Source organism: Sycon ciliatum, chromosome 1, assembly GCF_964019385.1.
Source record: "Sycon ciliatum chromosome 1, ocSycCili1.1, whole genome shotgun sequence".
Lineage (NCBI taxonomy): Eukaryota > Metazoa > Porifera > Calcarea > Leucosolenida > Sycettidae > Sycon > Sycon ciliatum.
In genome coordinates, this window is record NC_088643.1 from 69,205,619 (window position 1) to 69,224,964 (window position 19,346).

General features: G+C 47.2%; 1 protein-coding gene across 2 annotated transcripts in view; it reads right to left on the reverse strand.

The window, feature by feature from the left end:
- The window catches only part of LOC135805122 (transient receptor potential cation channel subfamily M member 2-like), a 38,340-nt gene that overhangs the window by 1,042 nt on the left and 17,952 nt on the right, over positions 1–19,346 (reverse strand). For both annotated transcript variants that reach the window (XM_065319123.1, XM_065319122.1), the window contains exons 14-20: positions 17,058–17,663; positions 16,102–16,233; positions 15,393–15,731; positions 14,404–14,578; positions 5,841–5,973; positions 2,151–2,338; positions 999–1,155 (exon numbers count right to left, since the gene is read on the reverse strand). In XM_065319123.1, the coding sequence (XP_065175195.1) occupies positions 999–1,155; positions 2,151–2,338; positions 5,841–5,973; positions 14,404–14,578; positions 15,393–15,731; positions 16,102–16,233; positions 17,058–17,663 (1,730 nt within the window). The remainder of the gene's footprint in view (positions 1–998; positions 1,156–2,150; positions 2,339–5,840; positions 5,974–14,403; positions 14,579–15,392; positions 15,732–16,101; positions 16,234–17,057; positions 17,664–19,346) is intronic.

A 19,346-nucleotide genomic window follows, 5' to 3' on the forward strand; every position in this document is an offset into this window, starting at 1 on the left:
AGGACGTTAGGCCCGGGGATTTCAGTCCCGCAACAAGTTTTATCACGACCAGCAGATTTAACTGCGTAAACATTACCCAATGTGTGGAGTGGCAAGTCCAAAACCTGAAAACTAAATCAAAAACTGTTTGTTCGAGCATAACTTGTGGCCAAAGTGGGTTTGAAAACTTAGAACTGTATAAATTGTCCGTAAGTTACTGGACTGTTATGGCAGAGAGAATATCTGTGAAAACTTGGTACAAGTATGCATCGTGGATACAACAGCTTTGCAAAATAATAGTGACAAGTTGACTGATGTGTATTGGCGCTTTCTTCATTTTTTCCAGCTGAAGTTCCAACGAAAACTTGCTATTCGTAGATGTAGATCAGGTTCAATGCCAGATCGAACATAGTGTTCCTGCTTGATTTCCCGGAGGAGACTGTTATCCCATTGCCACCATACAAAGATTGTGCATGTGTCTTGAAGTGTGGTGTAGACTACGTAGTACCCAGGCACAGTGCTCTACAAGCCATGACTTGCGGCTTGGAAAGCAGGAACCAAGCCGGGCATGCAATTATACATGCAGCTTTCAGTAAGAAAGAAAGCAAACATGTGGACATGCAAACCCGACCCAGCCAACAGCACACGGCAGAGGTTGGCATGCTTGCCTTTTTCGGGTCGTGTACTGTGTTTGAGTCAAGTCTACTGCAAGACATGTTATTATGACGAGTCACAAATTTAACGATTGTCCAAAATCCATAGGTTAACGAGAGCATACGATAACGATTTCGCAGTCTTCAGGCATATCCGCACATATCACATGTGTGGCCTTACAGCCTCAACAGAACTTATTATAACGAAGAAATGTCACCCGTGTTTTTAAAACGTTAGATTTGCTTCCTCGTTATAATTTACATGTCTTACAGTACGCATGTACATACAGTACATTTCACAAGCCTATTCAAACAAATGGGCAAACTGATTTTAAAAGAGCAGTCCCAGTCACGCACACCCGCTACCTTTCCAGAAGCTCGGTAGCCGATGACTGCACTTGTTTGCCTTCCGATTGTGACTCTTCTTCTTGCTGCTCCGTCTTTGAGTTGAGGAAACTCTGCAGTGCGCTGTGCTCAAACTCTTGCAGCTGCTGTACATCACCCGCATCCTCCACAACCTCAGCTTCAGCCAGCATGCATCAAAGGGAAGGGAGAAAAGAAGACGGGAAACCAACTCACCCGTTGACCTGCTCATGGCATGCGATCTGACTAAGAGAAAAACTCTCTGCTGCTCACTACTAATACTATGACATCAGCGGCCATGCGAAGTAAAACAAATTCTGAAGCTGTGGCTCCAGGCCATCCTTTCCCTTGCCTCCTCCTGAATATCAGACACATGTCTACTGAATTTGGGCTGCAAAGCTGCTGAGGAGAGTGAAGCAAACAGTTCTCATGAGTGTAAACAATAAAAAAGATAGTGTACGGAGTTGGCTGCTCCTAGCATGGTGCTCACGCTTCCTGAATACTTGGAGAGTTTTCAGGCAATAGCTGCATCCATGTTACCCTCGTGCCAGGCCACGAGTTCCCAATTAACTGTGGGTCGCAGCACGGCTGGAAAAATTCCTTCCGCTTCCAAGCAGGACTTGAACCTGGTACCCTCTGTTTCTCAATCATGGTCTTAGACCATCCCACTATGCCTGCATGGATGCAGCTAATGGGATTTTGGTCTTTGACCACTTGGTGGTGGGTCTGATCTACCCACCTCCCACCGTTTAGGCGCTGCATCTGCGCCTTTGATCCTAGAGGGTGGTGGCGTTCCCACGGCGGATGCGGAAAACTCGGCTTTCAGCCGAGTCTCACGCGAACCGAGAAATTTTTTTAATTTTATTTATTTCAGGCAATAAAATTTCAAAGAATAAAACTCGGAAGGTGAGCCAATATGACCATGGATAAGAAGAAGGACAGAAGAAGTACTCTCTGACAGTATTATGATCTGGTTACTTGTACATTGGTGGACAGTTAGTCAGAGCTTGTCACATTTCGTTTTTCTTCTTCTTCAAAGTGAGCCTTACACATTCTACCTGAACCTGCACTAGTAGTGAGTACTAGTACTAGTAGTACAAACGCATGAATGTTTCTAAACAACATCTCATGTCGGCTGGTGACAGACGTCAGTACCCAGTTCACTGAGGTCGCCCCATAGTGATATGCCGACACCCACGCAGTGCGCAAGTGAGAGAATGATCTGGCTGACGACGCTAAACGGAGGTGGCCAGCGAGAGCGACTCAGGTACTCCATGACGAGCGAGTAGCGGTTGAACTTCCAGATCTGTACAGCTTGGCCCTGCACTTCTTCATACGTGTTGCTGCAAGAGCGTAAATCGCAAGTGAACACAAACAAACAGTGGTTGTCACCCGCAACTTGCCTTACCACAATCAATGCAGCATTGATCATGATTAAATTTCAAATAGCTTCTGCACGGTATCTAATTTAGAGAGTGGGTGTTAGCCAACCCGGCACGGCAGATAAGTAGGGATATTGGAGAGTGGGTGGTAGCCAACTATGGCACATAAGTAGGGATATAGCTGGGAAACCGGGTCAGATAGCAAGGCTGCATATATGTATTGAGAAGAGTGTCGCATACGCGAGCTTCATGATCTGAATCTCGACTACTTAGTTGTTATTTTACTACTTCCCATTTTTACATCGGCTCCACGCAACGTCATTTGTGTTTCCCCGCTCCACTTGTGAGGCGCATGTGCCATCTTTTTTCGGGGCTTTTGACTTTTGCTGAGAGAGAGAGAGATGCATGATCGAACCTTGAAAGTAGGGCTCAAACGGCTACGGTTTTCACCTTAACAGTTAACTGCTACGCTAACGGTCGGTTTATCCGTTATAACCTATAAGCTGCGGCAGTCTGGCGCGTACCTAGTTTGAACAGTATTGTACAATATACTTGGTCAAAAATGTACTCTGCAGACTTACTACTAAGTACTAATCCATGCAGCACATGTTGGCATGCTCATTCACGCCTATTCACAGACCAGAAGCATTAAAGATGGCATGAAATTGATTCAAATTGTCACGGATGGTACTGTGTAGTGTGCATGTATGCATGTGTACATGTACAGACACGATAGGTTGTAAAACTGCCAAAACTCTGTAAAAATTCGTACTTCGAGAACTTGAAAAAGTACCCGCGTAACCTTTACACAAACGGTTAACCGTTATCTTTTCAAAACCGGTCTTAAACCGGTTAATCGGACTAACTGTTTGAGCCCTACTTGAAAGTCCTTTCGAGTATTTATGACAATGCTGCAGTGATGATCGTGATTTCGTGTAGAAGCATGTAGCCCTTTAGATGCAGGAGTGAACCCAGGCCACAAAACGTGAAATTGTTCTCCACAAAGAACCACAGTGGGTACCTGCCAGGTGGCCTAACACAAATCAGAGCCCGCTGAGAGAGAACCCATTTGACTGGGAAGGTTCCAAGAATAGAACATGGAGGCAAGCAGCTGCATGTCCTCGTGAGAAAAAAATGAGTTCAATTATAAGAGCGCCTCTACTTTCGCCTCAGCATCATGATCTTGATACTGCTATCTTTGTACTTGTTTGCTTACTTGTTTGCACTCATATCTTGGAATAACAAGTGTCCTGGTTTCCTCCCCTCCCTCCTCTCTTTCCTACCCTTAGAGTTCTTGCTCTCCTGCTCCCCTCCCCGCCCTTCCACTCCCCATTTTGTTTCCTTTGGTGCACATGTGCAGCTGTGATGCCGAGACCCTTGGTCGGCTGAGCTTCACAGGTCCCACCCACTCCGTCCTGCTGGATATGTACCATTGTGTCGAGTTCTTCTCCTCATTTTAGTTCATCATGCAGTGAGTGTTCAATAGTAAAAAATAAAATAAAATAAAAAGTTACTGAGGTATGATCGGTAGTGCTGAAACGATTACGTTTTTTCCTTAGTGGCTTAGCTGATACCATAACGATCGGCTTATCGGCTAAACGATTATTATTGTAACTACATCAGTACAGTCATGTGCATTCTGTGAGTTTCAAAACATTTACGAGTCCAACATCGCCAACGACGGAAAGCGGCCGCATAGATCAGATGATCCCGCAACAAGCCCGTCAGTTGTTCGGACTGACCAGACGATTACGGACCAGACAGAGGCGACGCACTGGTTGCAACCCAAGAGCTGATGGTGCCCTTCACCTGTGACTTCGCTGAGTCCGACGATGAAGTCAGAGAAGCCGGCCAGGGGTGCAGATCGGCGGATTTCGACGGATGAGCTGACTAGAGGCGCGCCAACAAGTAACTAGTTGCTTTTCCTGTCTATGCTCTAAATATTAATTGGACCAGACGCCAGGCCTAGCTCGTCGTCGACCAAACTGGTTCGGGAACCGTCGATAGAACGGAAAACATGAAACTGAAAACCACTTTACTGTCTTTGGCTCAAGACAACTCGCACGCGGAGAGAACTCCAGCACCTGCAGCTAGCTACTCGCACATACTGAGCCGGCCAGACCTGCATGCTGTATGTAAGAAAAGTAGTCAGCTAAAAATATGGCAACATAACAGTGATCGCGTCGATGTTTCTCAGATCGCGCTTGTACTTACACGTACGTCGACGTTGCAAGTGTACAGTCGACATGTACCATCGTGTCGTACTCGCAACACTTTCGGTGCATGCACGCTTTGTGCGACCCCCAAAAGGGAGAAAATCCCATACCGAGCGTCAGTACCATTCTACTCGTTTAGCCGATAAAATCGAAATAACCGTTCGATCTATTTCTTATCGAGTAAGTAACGAGTAATCGATATAATCGTTTCAGCACTAATGATCGGACCAAGTGTTCAAAGCATGATTAGTGAGCTGATTGATGAGCGAAGTACACTGTACCTCATTATACCAGATGCCTTGACTAAGAGCGGCGTTGCTAACAACCATGGCGCCTTCTTTTCAAGTTTTCACCCACTTCCAGTCATCGCAGAGAAAAACGAATAACACCATCGTGATCAGGAGCCAAAGAACTACAAGATAAGACAAAGAAAATTTTTGGTGACAGTTCCCCTTTAAGCACCAGTTTGACTTTGGAAAGTGATATTCATCATTTATAACCTTTGATGATTCGTCAAGATCCGCCATCATCCACTGAAATGTCGCATTGCGTCAATACAAGTATGACCTATGACGTCAGCTTGTACCGTAATAGCTAAAACTGTCAATATGACCTATGCCGCACAATTGTACTTCGAAGTACCATACTCGGAACTGTGTAGATATGACCTGTGACATCAGTTCGTGCCGTAGCACTGTGTCAGAACAATGTCAGCGACAAGTTGCGCTGTCCTGGCCCGTTTGCGGAGCTCCGCACACCGCTTTATGTACTCGTGACACTAAAAGTCGCGTCTGCTTTCCTGGCATCCTGCCGTGGCATGTATGTGTAACGAGACGAAGGATAGAATGACCAATACTAGTAAATTAGAACTTAGTCTGTGGGCTGGTCTCCCGAGTAGCTGGAACTGGTCTCAGACTCTCTGGAACTTGTCGACTCTGCAACTTGTCTCTCCTGCGGAGGCGTCTTCCCAGCCGAGGACAAAACCGACGACTATTTTTCCGCTGCCACCATTGTAACTCGTATACTCTCAGCACTCAAAGCACATACTTATTGTTACGTAAGTAGTTATCATTCGTTCATTGTCTCACAAGGAGAAGAAGAAGACAAGGCAGTGCGAGTATGCGCACAGCTATCCATGCATTCCTACGGTGTACTATTTATGTGTATTCAAATTACGTGTCATAAAGTAGCCATGCTACATTAGCGTCATGTATAATCTAGCCGCCACTATGCGCAACACGTCTTACTTGAACACGGCGCTCAGCAAGTCAATGAGCAAGATGTTGCTCATGAGTGCGTACACAGCCAAGAAGAGGATGGGCAGAAACTCCTTCTTGGGGCATGCACGCTGGCCATCCACCCCACACATTTCACCACCCTCTGCAGAACAGCACATATAAAGTGAAAATAACATGCATGCACAAACAAACAACACACCAGACAGACACCGGGATTACAGGCAAGCAGTACTACATGTATACCGCTGTCAAGTCATTGCTCTGTCCCCCGTGAATTCCGCGGCAGAATATCAGAAATTCCGTGCAGAATTCTGCATCTGAAAACAGAAAATTCTGTGCTAATTCTGCAAATCTTTCCATATTCTGCGGCAATTCTGAAAGGAAAATGAGCTTAGAAAGAGATTGAAAAAATTGAAAGCTCCAAAATATACTGGAAGTTGATTTTGGAAGTCACAAGCAGTTTAGTTCGGCTGTGAAATACATCAAAAGTCTCCCGAAAAAGCAGTTTTTCACTATTTTCTGCAATATTCCGAGAGATTCTCTGAATTCTGCGGGCACTACTGGATTCTGCGGAAATTCTGCAATCCGTGGAATCGCGGAATTCACGGGACCAGATTTTTGTCATGGGGAGAAAAAACATCCGAGACAATACACAGCCACCAGCTTGCTGTTGACAGAGGAGCTGACAAGTGACAACAGTCCTATAATGCCGGTGGTACAGTCAATGTGGTGAATAGCCACTCACTTTGTGACTCTGATCTGCTGCAGTACATGACCCAGCCGCTGTAAGCTGTACTGTACTGTACTGTACTGGGTATGCCGGGCTGCGGGATACGTGTGTCTGTACTGTACTGGGTATGCCGGGCTGCGGGATACCCAGTGCACTGCTTACAGACTGTGTATGTTAACTGGTTTGAGGGAAAGAGACAAACGGGAAAAGTCCGAAGAAAAAATTGACTGTCACCACCAGGACTCGAACCAGGGACCTTCGCTTGTAGCCAGCGATGCTCTAACCACTGAGCTATGGTGTAGTCGTCATCCCAGCAGAGGCCGTTCAAAATTTTACAACATTTTTAAGACGGTGTATGTCTGCATAGCATGCTTAGACTTGAACGATTGTAAGTCGTATGTGTAGATGCCTGCACAGCGGCTTAGACTTGAACGATTGTAAGTCGTATGTGTAGATGCCTGCACAGCGGCTTAGACTTGAACGATTGTAAGTCGTAGTGTAGATGCCTGCACAGCGGCTTAGACTTGAACGATTGTAAGTCGTATGTGTAGATGCCTGCACAGCGGCTTAGACTTGAACGATTGTAAGTCGTATGTGTAGATGCCTGCACAGCGGCTTAGACTTGAACGATTGTAAGTCGTATGTGTAGATGCCTGCACAGCGGCTTAGACTTGAACGATTGTAAGTCGTATGTGTAGATGCCTGCACAGCGGCTTAGACTTGAACGATTGTAAGTCGTATGTGTTAGGTACCTCCTCCCGTACCTTTTCTAGCTGGCCTGCATGCACTTACGTACTCACCTTTTGTCTCCTTTTGTTCCGTTGGCCTGGGTAGCTACTTGCGCGCCCATATTTGCCATAGCTACCCAGGCCCTTTATCTTGCCGGTCAGACTTGATCTCTCTCTCTCTCTTTTCTCACTCTACAATGTAGTCGTTTCGTTCGTCTTGGTCTCTTGTCTCGTCGTCTCTAATAAATGTCGTTCCCCCAACCCACTAACTTGTTCCCGTTGTCAGTCGGCCTGTTTCGAACTCAACATTGGCGCCCGATTATTGATCGACCCACGACCCTGAGATCATCCCATGCCCAGCCGTCCTCAACCACCATTCGTCTCGTCTATGTCAACCTCGTCTCGTCCATGTCAGTCTCGTCTCTCCTACGCCAACCTCGTCTCGTCTCTATCAACCTCTTCTCTCCTACGCCAACCTTACCTCGTCTATTCTCGTTCAAGCCATGCAGGTCAGCTACCTTTCTCTCTTTCTTTTTTTTGTATGCTTCTTCGTCAAATGGAGGTTCCACACTGACCAGGCTGAATCTGAACAATGAGTAAACCAACACCTCAACTTGACCCTAACGCAACACCCTTCTATCCTTCAACGCCCCTGGCCTCCTTTCCCGTAGCCTGTATCAATGCACGTTCCCTTAGAAACAAATCTGCTGAGCTATCCGACTTTCTCACGACCAGCTGTCCCCTTGTTGTTTGCATAACTGAAACCTGGTTGCGTCCACAAATTTCCCTCTCCTTCCCAGGCTATGAATGTTTTCGAAGGGATCGACCCACCTCCGAGAATAAAATTAACACCAACGACTTCCTGGCCTATGGCGGTGTTGCTATCTTAGTAAAATCAAGTGCATTTGGTCCTATTACCCACCGTACAGACCTACATCTTCCGCAATTCGAAGCTACCTGGGTAGAGATATCGCCATCCACTGGAACCTCTGCTTGCCCCACGCGCCAGCAGCCCATCCAAATTGCGGCTGTCTACCGCCCACCGTCCACCGACCCGTCGGTGATACTTGGTCCGCGTCAGCGATATTGTCGCTTATCTTTGAGCTTTGTTTATATGTCGCCAATGCTTACTTGGCAGCCCATTTCATCCCAATTTTGGTTGGCAAGTTAGTTTGCTAGTACCTGAAAGGTCTAGCTAGAGTTCGAGTGGATTTCGAGAGCGACAGGTGGGTGATTCTGATTGATACAGCGCCGCATCAAAATAGATTATCTTGTTACGCTGTGTAGGCAAGAGCAGCGCAAGCCACAAGAAAGTAATCGGCTACTCGGAATCAGCTCCATTTTGCTGAACGGCCGAGATCGCTCACCTCAGGGATCGCTCATCAAGCTGGGATCGCAGCTCCCTTACCTCCAGCTCAACGCTCGGAGTATCCAGCGCGTTGTGGAGATTTGCAAGTACGACTCGTACTGTACGCGTCGTCGTCGTTCAAAATAAAATCTTGCAAAGAACGGCGTCTGATTTGAACCACACAGGGTGTCGTGCTGCCCACGCGAATTCCTGTAGAGAAGGCGACCGTCACGATCGACTTCTCTTTAGAAAATAGCCAGGCAGCGGAGAGGAAGAGAGATGAGCTTGCAAAAGCAAGAGAGTCGATCCCGAGCAAAAATATTTGTCGCCAGCGCTGAGAGCAGTGACGAGGAGGACCGAAAAAAGTAGGAATCCTTCCTTGGACAATAAATTCCTCGCAGCTAGTTGTCATTCTATACCTTACCGTCCATCGTACCAAGTTTTATCACTTCAAGTGCACGCGTTCATGTCCAAAGTCTAAGTTCAAATTGTCGAAAGATAAGCGACAATATCGCTGACGCGGACCAAGTAGATAACTTTTACGCCTCGTTTCAAAGCTGCTTGACTAAAATACGGACCCCTGGCTCGCCAGTCCTCATCATGGGAGATTTCAATGCTAAATGTTCCACCTGGTATGGAACAACAACAGACACCGCAGGCCACCACCTTTCATGTCTTCTTGACATGTTTGCCTTGCAGCAACACGTCACGTTCTCGACCCACCGCTCCCACAAAGGCAATGAGGCTGCTCTGGACCTGATGATCACTGACACTGCAGCCAGCATCTGCGATCCGCGCCCCTCAGCCCCTCTCGGTCAGTCGGACCACTCAATTGTTCTCGGCCGTTTGTGCATCCCGACATGTACCGCATCACCACCTGCACCCAACACTACACTGCCCTCCCATTCCTTCCAGATACCTGACTTCAGTCAGTTTGACATCTCCTCCATTCTTCCCACTCGCCTAGTTGCTCTAAATGAATCCATTGCTAATTTGAACTGGCATGCTGCTCTCCAGTCGAAGCTTGGAGATCCAAACCGTACTGCTCCAGCATTTTATGACATCCTTCATGGTCTATGCTCCGCTTTCTTACCCACCCGGTCGCGCTCTTCAGCGCCTAGACGACGTACACCAAGTCCCCCGTGGCTGACACGTGCTGTTAAAGCTCAGCTGAAGAGGAAGCGAGACTCGTACAGCTTGTATCGCAAGTATCCTACCCCTAGCAATCACGAGCATTACAAGCGCGAACGTAACAGAGCACGAATCCTATCTAGAGAGGCTCACCGCCAGTATGTGTCCTCCATTAGCACTAACCCCTCATCCATTATTGCATCCACCCCTAGTTTGTTCAAGTTTGTTAAGCAGCTTCGTTCGCCGACCCCTGTTGGAAACCCTATCATCACTGAACTCCATGAAAATAACACAGTACACAACGACCCTACCCAGATTGCCAATGCTCTGAATCGCCAATTCATCAGCTTTGGAACACCGGATGATCCTGCATGGTCTCTCCCTGGTATTCCACACCACGGGCTCCCAGCACTACCCTCTTTTAGCACTACTCCCACCGCCATTGCCCAACACATCCGTCGCCTAAAGCCCAAGAAGGCGGCAGGTGCAGATGGCATATCCCATGAACTGCTAAAAGCCCTGTCTCCTAGTATAGCTATCCCTCTCAGCCTAGTTTTCAACCAGTCCTTCGCCACCGGAATCTTCCCTGATGTCTGGAAGGCAGCTGTGGTTGTGCCTATTTACAAGAATAAAGGCAGTAAACTGTCTGCATCCAATTACCGGCCGATTTCACTCCTTTCCACCATTTCAAAGCTCTGTGAACGTGTGGCATTTCGCCACTTATACCAACATGTGAACCCGGTCCTTGACCCGTCACAGTCTGGATTTCGGCGAGGCGATTCGACCGCCTGGCAGTTGCTGAGGCTTGTGCAGAAGCTATATGAATGCAAGGATCAGAAGCAATTTAGCCTCCTATGTTTTTTCGACCTCAGCAAAGCATTTGACACTGTCTGGACAAGGGGTCTCCTCCATAAGTTAGCAGCGTTTGGCGTAGCCGGGACGTGTCTGCAGTGGCTCACCAGCTATCTCACTGAACGTCGACAGAGTGTCCGAATTGGACATGCCCTGTCCGCCCCTCTAACAGTCCACTCTGGAGTGCCCCAGGGCTCTATCTTGGGGCCTCTATTGTTCATCGTATACGTTAATGATTTGGCAGGTTTGGATCATACCTCACTCTACGCGGACGATACAGCGCTCCATATAACCGAGCCAGGCTTATTGCAAGCCTGCGACTCGCTACAGTATCACATTAATCAAGTTGTGCGCTGGATGTCGAAGTGGAAACTCCGCCCCAATGTGTCGAAAACGGCAATCCTTTGTATCCCCCCACGACCCTCCAGTGACCTCACCCTCCTTACGACTCGGCTTTTTACTTTCCCTGATGATCCCATTGCTATCAACATTGTTAAAAATCACAAACACCTTGGTATATTTCTTGATGAACACTTGTCCTGGGATTCGCACGTAACCTATATTGAAAAGCGAGTTTGCTCCGCGATAGGCTGCATTTCTCCTCACATCTCCCATCTACACCATGGTTGTCGAATACAAATTTATCACTCTTATGTTCTTCCTTTGTTTGATTACTGCTCTCTCGTTTGGTCCTCCGGTCTATCCTCCGATCTTATGCATCGGTTAGAAGTCACCCACCGTAAATTACTTCGATTAATATTTCGCATGCCCCCTCTGACCTCCTCTCAGACGCTATACATTTTGGCTTCCTCTTCCCCTCTCTCAGAACGCTTTCCCCACTCGGCATGCAAATTCATTCACCGTATTAAGCTTCAACTTGCTCCTCCTCATGCACTTGCGCATTTAAGCTGGTTCAATAATAGCTCGCGTACTAGATGTTCTCTCCATTTCCCACTTGCCAGGTCATCGATCCTTTTAAAATCCCCTCTGTTCAAGTCCTATTCTCATTGGTCTCGGCTTCCGCAGGAGGTAAAGTCTCGCGACACCTTCGCTGCATTTTGTTCCATTCTGCCCGCGCCTAAGTTGAATTGAATTGAATTCGTTGTTTTCCATTGCTAGCCTAATCTTCATACTGCTCTCTCCAGGTTCCTATAGTACTCCTTTTGTTTTTTTACTTTTCTCTTTTTCTTCTCCTTCTTTTTCTCAGTTGTCCCCACCATGGCTGGTTAAAATCGCCCGCATCACATGCTTATTGGCACTATGTCATCGTGATTGTGAAATAATAATAATAATAATAATAAAATAATATTAACTGGTTTGAGGGAAAGAGACAAACGGGAAAAGTCTGAAGAAAAAATTGACTGTCACGTACCAGGACTCGAACCAGGGACCCTCGCTTGTAGCCAGCGATGCTCTAACCACTGAGCTATGGTGTAGTCGTCATCCCAGCAGAGACCGTTCAACGTTTTCTTCAGACTTCGTAACTCACACTTCCTGTGAATCCACACAGGCGGGTGGAATAATAAAATAATAATAATAATTTATTTTCGTGAATTTTTTTGTAGTGTGTGCGCGCGCGTGTGTTCGTAAAACATAACCAAGTTAGGGGTCTGATCATGGTGAGCCACGCTCTAATTTTTGGATGTTTAGCAAAAGTGTAACTAGGCTGTATTAGCCGTGCAAAATACTAGTAATTCACGTTCCTCGTCAAACTCCAATAGTTATTACACACAATAAGTAGTACAGGAATGATCTGTACGAGTGCATTTTTTAGTACACACTTTCGTGAGATCCATGCGCGCGTGCAGTATGTGTGTGTGTGTGTGTGTGTGTGTTTTCTCCTCCAGTTCATTTTTTAATCTTTTTCTCTCTTTTTTTTCTCTCCGCGAGGACGCGGGATTTTTTTTCATGGAGGGGTGGTATGTTAGGTACCTCCTCCCGTACCTTTTCTAGCTGGCCTGCATGCACTTACGTACTCACCTTTTGTCTCCTTTTGTTCCGTTGGCCTGGGTAGCTACTTGCGCGCCCATATTTGCCATAGCTACCCAGGCCCTTTATCTTGCCGGTCAGACTTGATCTCTCTCTCTCTTTTCTCACTCTACAATGTAGTCGTTTCGTTCGTCTTGGTCTCTTGTCTCGTCGTCTCTAATAAATGTCGTTCCCCCAACCCACTAACTTGTTCCCGTTGTCAGTCGGCCTGTTTCGAACTCAACATATGTGTAGATGCCTGCACAGCGGCTTAGACTTGAACGAGTGTAAGTCGTATGTGTAGATGCCTGCACAGCGGCTTAGACTTGAACGAGTGTAAGTCGTATGTGTAGATGCCTGCACAGCGGCTTAGACTTGAACGATTGTAAGTCGTATGTGTTTTTTTTTGTTTTTGTTTTTTTATACAAAAGTCCACTATATTCCCGAATATGTGCGAGAAGTGGTGGCGGGGCCAGGCTGCTCTGCCGACCTCAAAGGTCTCGGCGTCTACGCAGACAAAGCGCGCCATAATGCAGTAAAACCATGAAGAGGGGAGGAAGAGGGGAAATGAATAATAGTGAGAAACAAGGGCAATGCGGGGTAGATGGTCGTGAGAGAAGCAGAGTGAAAGATAACGTCACATTGTGGTAAGGGGGGGGGGGAGGATGCTAGTGAGGCACTGGTCTAAACCGTTTCATAGGGCGTCGGTGGCTGCTTGCCAGTTCAGGTGCAGCAGATACTTGTTGCATTTTTCTTTGAATGATTGGAGCTGGCTGGGTTGCGGCCGTGCTGGTAGAATGGTCGCTGGTAGGCTGTTCCACAAGGGAATAATGCAGTCTGGGTAGGAACCCTGGAGGCTGCTACGAATGCGCACGGGCAGCGTCGACTTGAGCTGGAGCGGGTGGCAGTGGGCAGTCTCCGTGGCTAACCTAGTGGATCGACCACCCACTGGGCGGGGATTGGCTGGAGGTGGGAGGATGGGCTTCAGGGGGCTTGTTGTTGGAAGGTAAGACAGCTTGAACGTGAACGAAAGCGCAGCAACCAGTCGGCGGTGTTTCAGGCTGGGGAGCCAGGCGCCTGGGCCAATCACCTTCAGTGCCTTGTGCTGGATTTTGTCCAGTCTGGATGTACCTGACCCCATCCGTAGATGCCTGCACAGCGGCTTAGACTTGAACGATTGTAAGTCGTATGTGTAGATGCCTGCACAGCGGCTTAGACTTGAACGATTGTAAGTCGTATGTGTAGATGCCTGCACAGCGGCTTAGACTTGAACGATTGTACTTGTAAGTCGTATGTGTAGATGCCTGCACAGCGGCTTAGACTTGAACGATTGTAAGTCGTATGTGTAGATGCCTGCACAGCGGCTTAGACTTGAACGATTGTAAGTCGTATGTGTAGATGCCTGCACAGCGGCTTAGACTTGAACGAGTGTAAGTCGTATGTGTAGATGCCTGCACAGCGGCTTAGACTTGAACGATTGTAAGTCGTGTGTGTAGATGCCTGCACAGCGGCTTAGACTTGAACGATTGTAAGTCGTATGTGTAGATGCATGCACAGCGGCTTAGGCTTGAACGATTGTAAGTCGTATGTGTAGATGCCTGCACAGCGGCTTAGACTTGAACGATTGTAAGGCTTTACAAAATCTCTAAGTGAAGCTGTGTACACAAAAACAGTGAACGGCGGGTGCACGTGCAGTTTGCGACAGGCTCAGGGAAAGATCTCCCTGGGGCCATTCTAAACATGAACATGTTCTTTTAAATGTCCTTCGAAAACAGTCACTGTTAAAAGTTGCAAAGCTGAGTACAACCAAGTTACCTGCCACCGTCTCCAGAAAGAACTCGCCGTAGATCTGCCAGTAGGGCCGATAGAGCACCTCCTGGAGAGTTCTCCAGCTTAGGTCTTCTGTAGGGTAGAGCATGGCTTGGCTGGTAACACCAAAGCTTACCACAAATATCAGAAAAATCAGCGCAAACTCCATTACGTCCAAAATCTGAAGATCACAGAAACATCAGGAGCATATTAAAAAGCACTGCTTAATAACTGCTTGTATAGCCCTGTATAGATTGTCTGTGTATAGATTGTCTGTGTATAGATTGTCTGTGTATAGATTGTCTGTGTATAGATTGTCTGTGTATAGATTGTCTGTGTATCGACATCATGACTAAAGTTGATGTACATCAGCTTCACACAGCACACCAAGAGTACACCAAGAGCACATGAAGCAGAGTGGTACAGCTAGTCTCGTGAAGAAGCCCACGGCAAGGCAAGTATTTGTTTCGGGATCATACCGGTAGTACTGCAAACTGCATCAATCCTACATTGTGCCATATGGCTTACATGGCTATTTCAACAAACCACTTACACACTGCTTGTAGGAATTGCGAGAAATGCACGCCGTGATCGATCCTCCCCCCCCCCCCCTGCCACCATGATGATACGGTGATTAGTGAAACGATGGGAACCTTTAATGCGATGGGATATCTGGTGATACAGGATCTGAAAACCAAACCAGGAAACTTTCCATGGGGCTGTTTTTATGCAGCATGGGTACAGGATAGCACACTCCACTTCAAGCACTCTTTTAACAACACCCTACACTAGAAGGGACACATTTTTGGCAGGTTAAACGTATCAGAAAAGACGGATCGGCGTACATGTGCATGTGTGGTGTGTTGCAGCTACCTGACTGACTCTAAAGTTATTTATTAACAAATTTGTACATGTATGACAATGAGGCCTAAACAGTCAAGATTGTTAAAATTGAAGAGACCCAACATGTCTTGTGTGGGCATCGGTCAACCCACCATCCGCAGAATCATGTGGATTTTTGGACCAAGATCTGAGTTGACCGTGAAGATCTGCAGCAGCCGCAGAAAGAACAGCAAGCAAGATGTGCTGCAAAAGATCCTGGCAAGCCGCAGTTCAAGCGGATAGATGTGCTTGGCGTCGCCCACAACAGCCAGCGTGGCATTGCACGCCTGCGTGAGCACACCCGCCATGCAGTCCAGCTCACTGGGGCAGCTGTAGCGCAGCGGCAGGTGAACCAAGTACAGCGTGAGGCTGCCCACATCTAGCCAGTTCCACAGACTGCCAAAGTACGCACCCAGTTTATCACTCCAGTACGGGGCAGGGTCCTGGGAGATCTGTAAAGAACGGAAGTACAAAGAGCATGGAAACGCACATAGTTTGCTTGCATGCAAGATAGTCCGCCATAATAAGTCATGATTATGGACCCATCAGAGGACTACACATTCAAACAGCAGAGTTAAAGACTTTTACTCTGCTGTTTGAATTTGTAGTCCTCTGATTAAGAGTTAGCATTCGGGTCCTGTCATTCGCGATTCAAGTGACCTGTCCATATTTTGTGGGGACAATGCACCAGTTCTAATTTCTTACTTTTACGACGGGGTACTGTACTGTACCAGTAAACGTTTTTCCGCAGAAGCGCTCCCGAAGCGGTTTTTATAAGGTTAATCCCGGTACTGCATTGAGCCATGACTGCAGGGAGCATACCTGTCTGGCTTCAATGCTGGCAAGGCTAGCTATGTAGAGCAGCACCATCAGCTCGATTGGCTTGGGAGAACACGTGTCCCAGCGGCTGAGTAGCATCACACTGAACAGTGCAAGGAACATCAGATAGGAAAGCTGCAGGTAGTGCGATAAATCACAACAACAACAACAACAACAAAACAGCCATCACAACCTGTCACTCATGCGATGACAGCGTACATTTGCGAGGGGCACATTCCACACTGGATTTGAGAAAGAATACCCGCACTATTCTCAAAATAGAACCATGCGTGTGGAAGCGGTGAGGGAGAAGAGATGAGCATTGTTGAGCTCATTGGAACCAGAGGTCTCTGACACCTCTTGCCCTTATGACCAGAAATGACTAGGGGCCATATTTACTTTTACCGTTCAAAAGTACCTGTATACCCTTTTGAATATCAATGGTTTGCCATGCACATGTGATACCAAGCCACTGACAATGCTATCACTTATTCTATATCGGTTCAATATGATAGCAAACAAAGCACTGAGTAGATATTTATTGACTGTGTTGTTATTCTATGTTGCTCTGTTATAACTATTAATTTTGAATTTGTTTCTCTCTTGTTTTGGTTTCTGGCTGCCATCAGTGTGTTGGTGGGAGGTTTGTTGGGGTTTTACTTGGATCCTTTTGAAGTGTGTACAAATACACGACCTCATTGAGCCTATGCTAGGGATCGAGTTCATGTTTGCCTCCCAGGTGCAATGCTTGAGCAGTGGTTTTCTTTCTTTGCATCATTATTTATGCGGTCAATAAAAACACACCTTTTTCCAACTAAGTAGGTAATAGCGGTAATAGCGGTGGCATTTCAAGATTATGCCGTCTGTGTCCAGTGATCCGCATCAGATGTGTTCTAAAGCAATATACACACTGTGACTAGGGAGTACTGCCTGGTGCACAGCATCCACACAAGGCTTACCAAAGCTATCCAAAACTTGACCACCGGTGCCGAATAGAATGCCATGAAACGCTGGGAAATCCCCAGTTTGTAGTATTTCCTCGCGGGAGCCTTCTTTGTGGCCGTATTGAGCTTGTACACTTGGTCACTATCTCCATCAGTGTTTCCATCAACTGGTTCATCGATCAATACCGACACTGCACGCTTTTTACCTGTGTCTGGAACATCTATACCGTGCCCTGTTGGTGGTGGCGGTGATCCGGAAATGCCGTCTTCACAGTCTTCTTCTTTGATAATCATAGGGTTGTCCGTGGCTCTGTGGGCTGGCGGTGTAGTTGACTCCAGAGTCGGTATATGGCGGCGGGCCATGTCTTGCAGGGACAGGAGGCCTTGCACAACGGTACGCTGGATACTGACACCCTCCAGGTGCTCTTCTCGGTTGAACATTTCCTGCTGCGTGGGCGAGAGTGGACGTATGAACGCCAGCTCATTGAGGGATGGTGCCAAGCTGGCGTTATCGTCCACACCGGCATCATCATTGCTCAGACGTTCAGTGTCTTCTTTGGAGTATTGAGCGTAGGAAAGTGCGAATGGTATGAATGCTGGTACCAATACGCACAGGCAAATCTGTGAAGGTGCTAGGCCACATAGATTGAACACAGTAATTTAGCAGGCCACACAGAACAAACACAGCGAGGTGCCAGGCCACACGGAACAAACACAGCGAGGTGCCAGGCCACACGGAACAAACACAGCGAGGTGCCAGGCCACACGGAACAAACACAGCGAGGTGCCAGGCCACACGGAACAAACACAGCGAGGTGCCAGGCCACACGGAACAAACACAGCATGGCAGCAAACCACAGAGAAAGAACACAGCAACAATGGCAACAGAATTGAGTGCGAATGGTCACAAATCGCATGCAGCAATAATCGGTAGCTTCACCAAACACACTCGAATTTCCTTCTTTCTCAGTCAGTGGCTGGATGCTCTGGTGCAGTCAATTTACCATGCAAATGAATGGTTGAACATAGCAAAATGGTCTAGAATGATGTGAGATAATTTCACTGCAGAGCCTGGAAAGAGGAAGGGAGTATGTGAGAGTACCCTGTTGTTTTCTCAATCACTTCCAAGCCAGCATCATTTTCCTTCCTCCTGATCAAGAGTCAACACCATACCTGTCAAGCGTTGCAAACCGGGACAGTGATTAACCCAGTCCGTTGAACGTATGACATTTCACACTTACACTCTTACCTCGGTTATCCGCACCCCGAAGTTACGGGCACTTCGGTCTACCTGGAAACCTATGGGCGAGTTTAAGTGGAAATATTACTATTCTTTTGTCACTTTTTTGTGGAAATAGTGACGTCACATGCCATATCTATGGCCTTTCCCGTCAAAATGTATGTAATTCGGAGTTACGGACATTTCGAAGTTACGGGCAGTGCCCGGTCCCGGACCGCCCGGATACACGACGTATGAGTGTAGTTATAGATTGTTCCGAGAGCATGCCTGTTTGTGGTGTGACGTTAAATAAACTTCTACAACAACAACAACATGCGCTACATGCAGTTTTTGATGTCTCTCTTCCCTCCGTGCACAACACTCTTCATCGCACAATGCCTGGGACGAACATCTTGCAAAACTTAGTCCCACGAACAAAAACGGACGCATACTGTCGGAGCAAAGCAGATATTCCATTTGGAAGCAGCAGTTGTCGATGTTCAGTAAGATCAACACAAACAAAAAATTATAGTCTTCTCGGTCGTCAGGTGCTGCGCCAGGCCACCGTCTCGACGTTGGCAAGTATGCAAGAGCGAAAAATTGGAGAAAACGCCCGAAGTTACCATGCAGGTGGGTGACTACTTGCCAGTGATGAACCACTTATTCGAATGGTATTTCACCTCCTTCTTTGTAAGAATTAGTACCCCCACAGCGGACAGACAGACAGACAGACAGACAGACAGACACACAGACACACAGACACACACAGACACACACACACACACACACACGTATGGCTAATACGATTGCAAGCGGCACCACATCTTAACAAGAGAGTAACCTATACAGTGCATATCTATGTAGGTTGGATCAATGCTTGATCTATACCTGGTCTACTAGTATGTCTGATCCATGCTTGATTTACGTTTGGCACATTAACTATGGTATTGCCCCCCCCCCCCCCTCTCCAGTCCAATCAGCTGCTTCCATATAGACAGGGTACATGACTGTACGAATAGAAAGAAACACATATCAATACTTGAGGAGTCGGTAACCCGCAGGAGAACAGGCTGTGAATTAGTCAG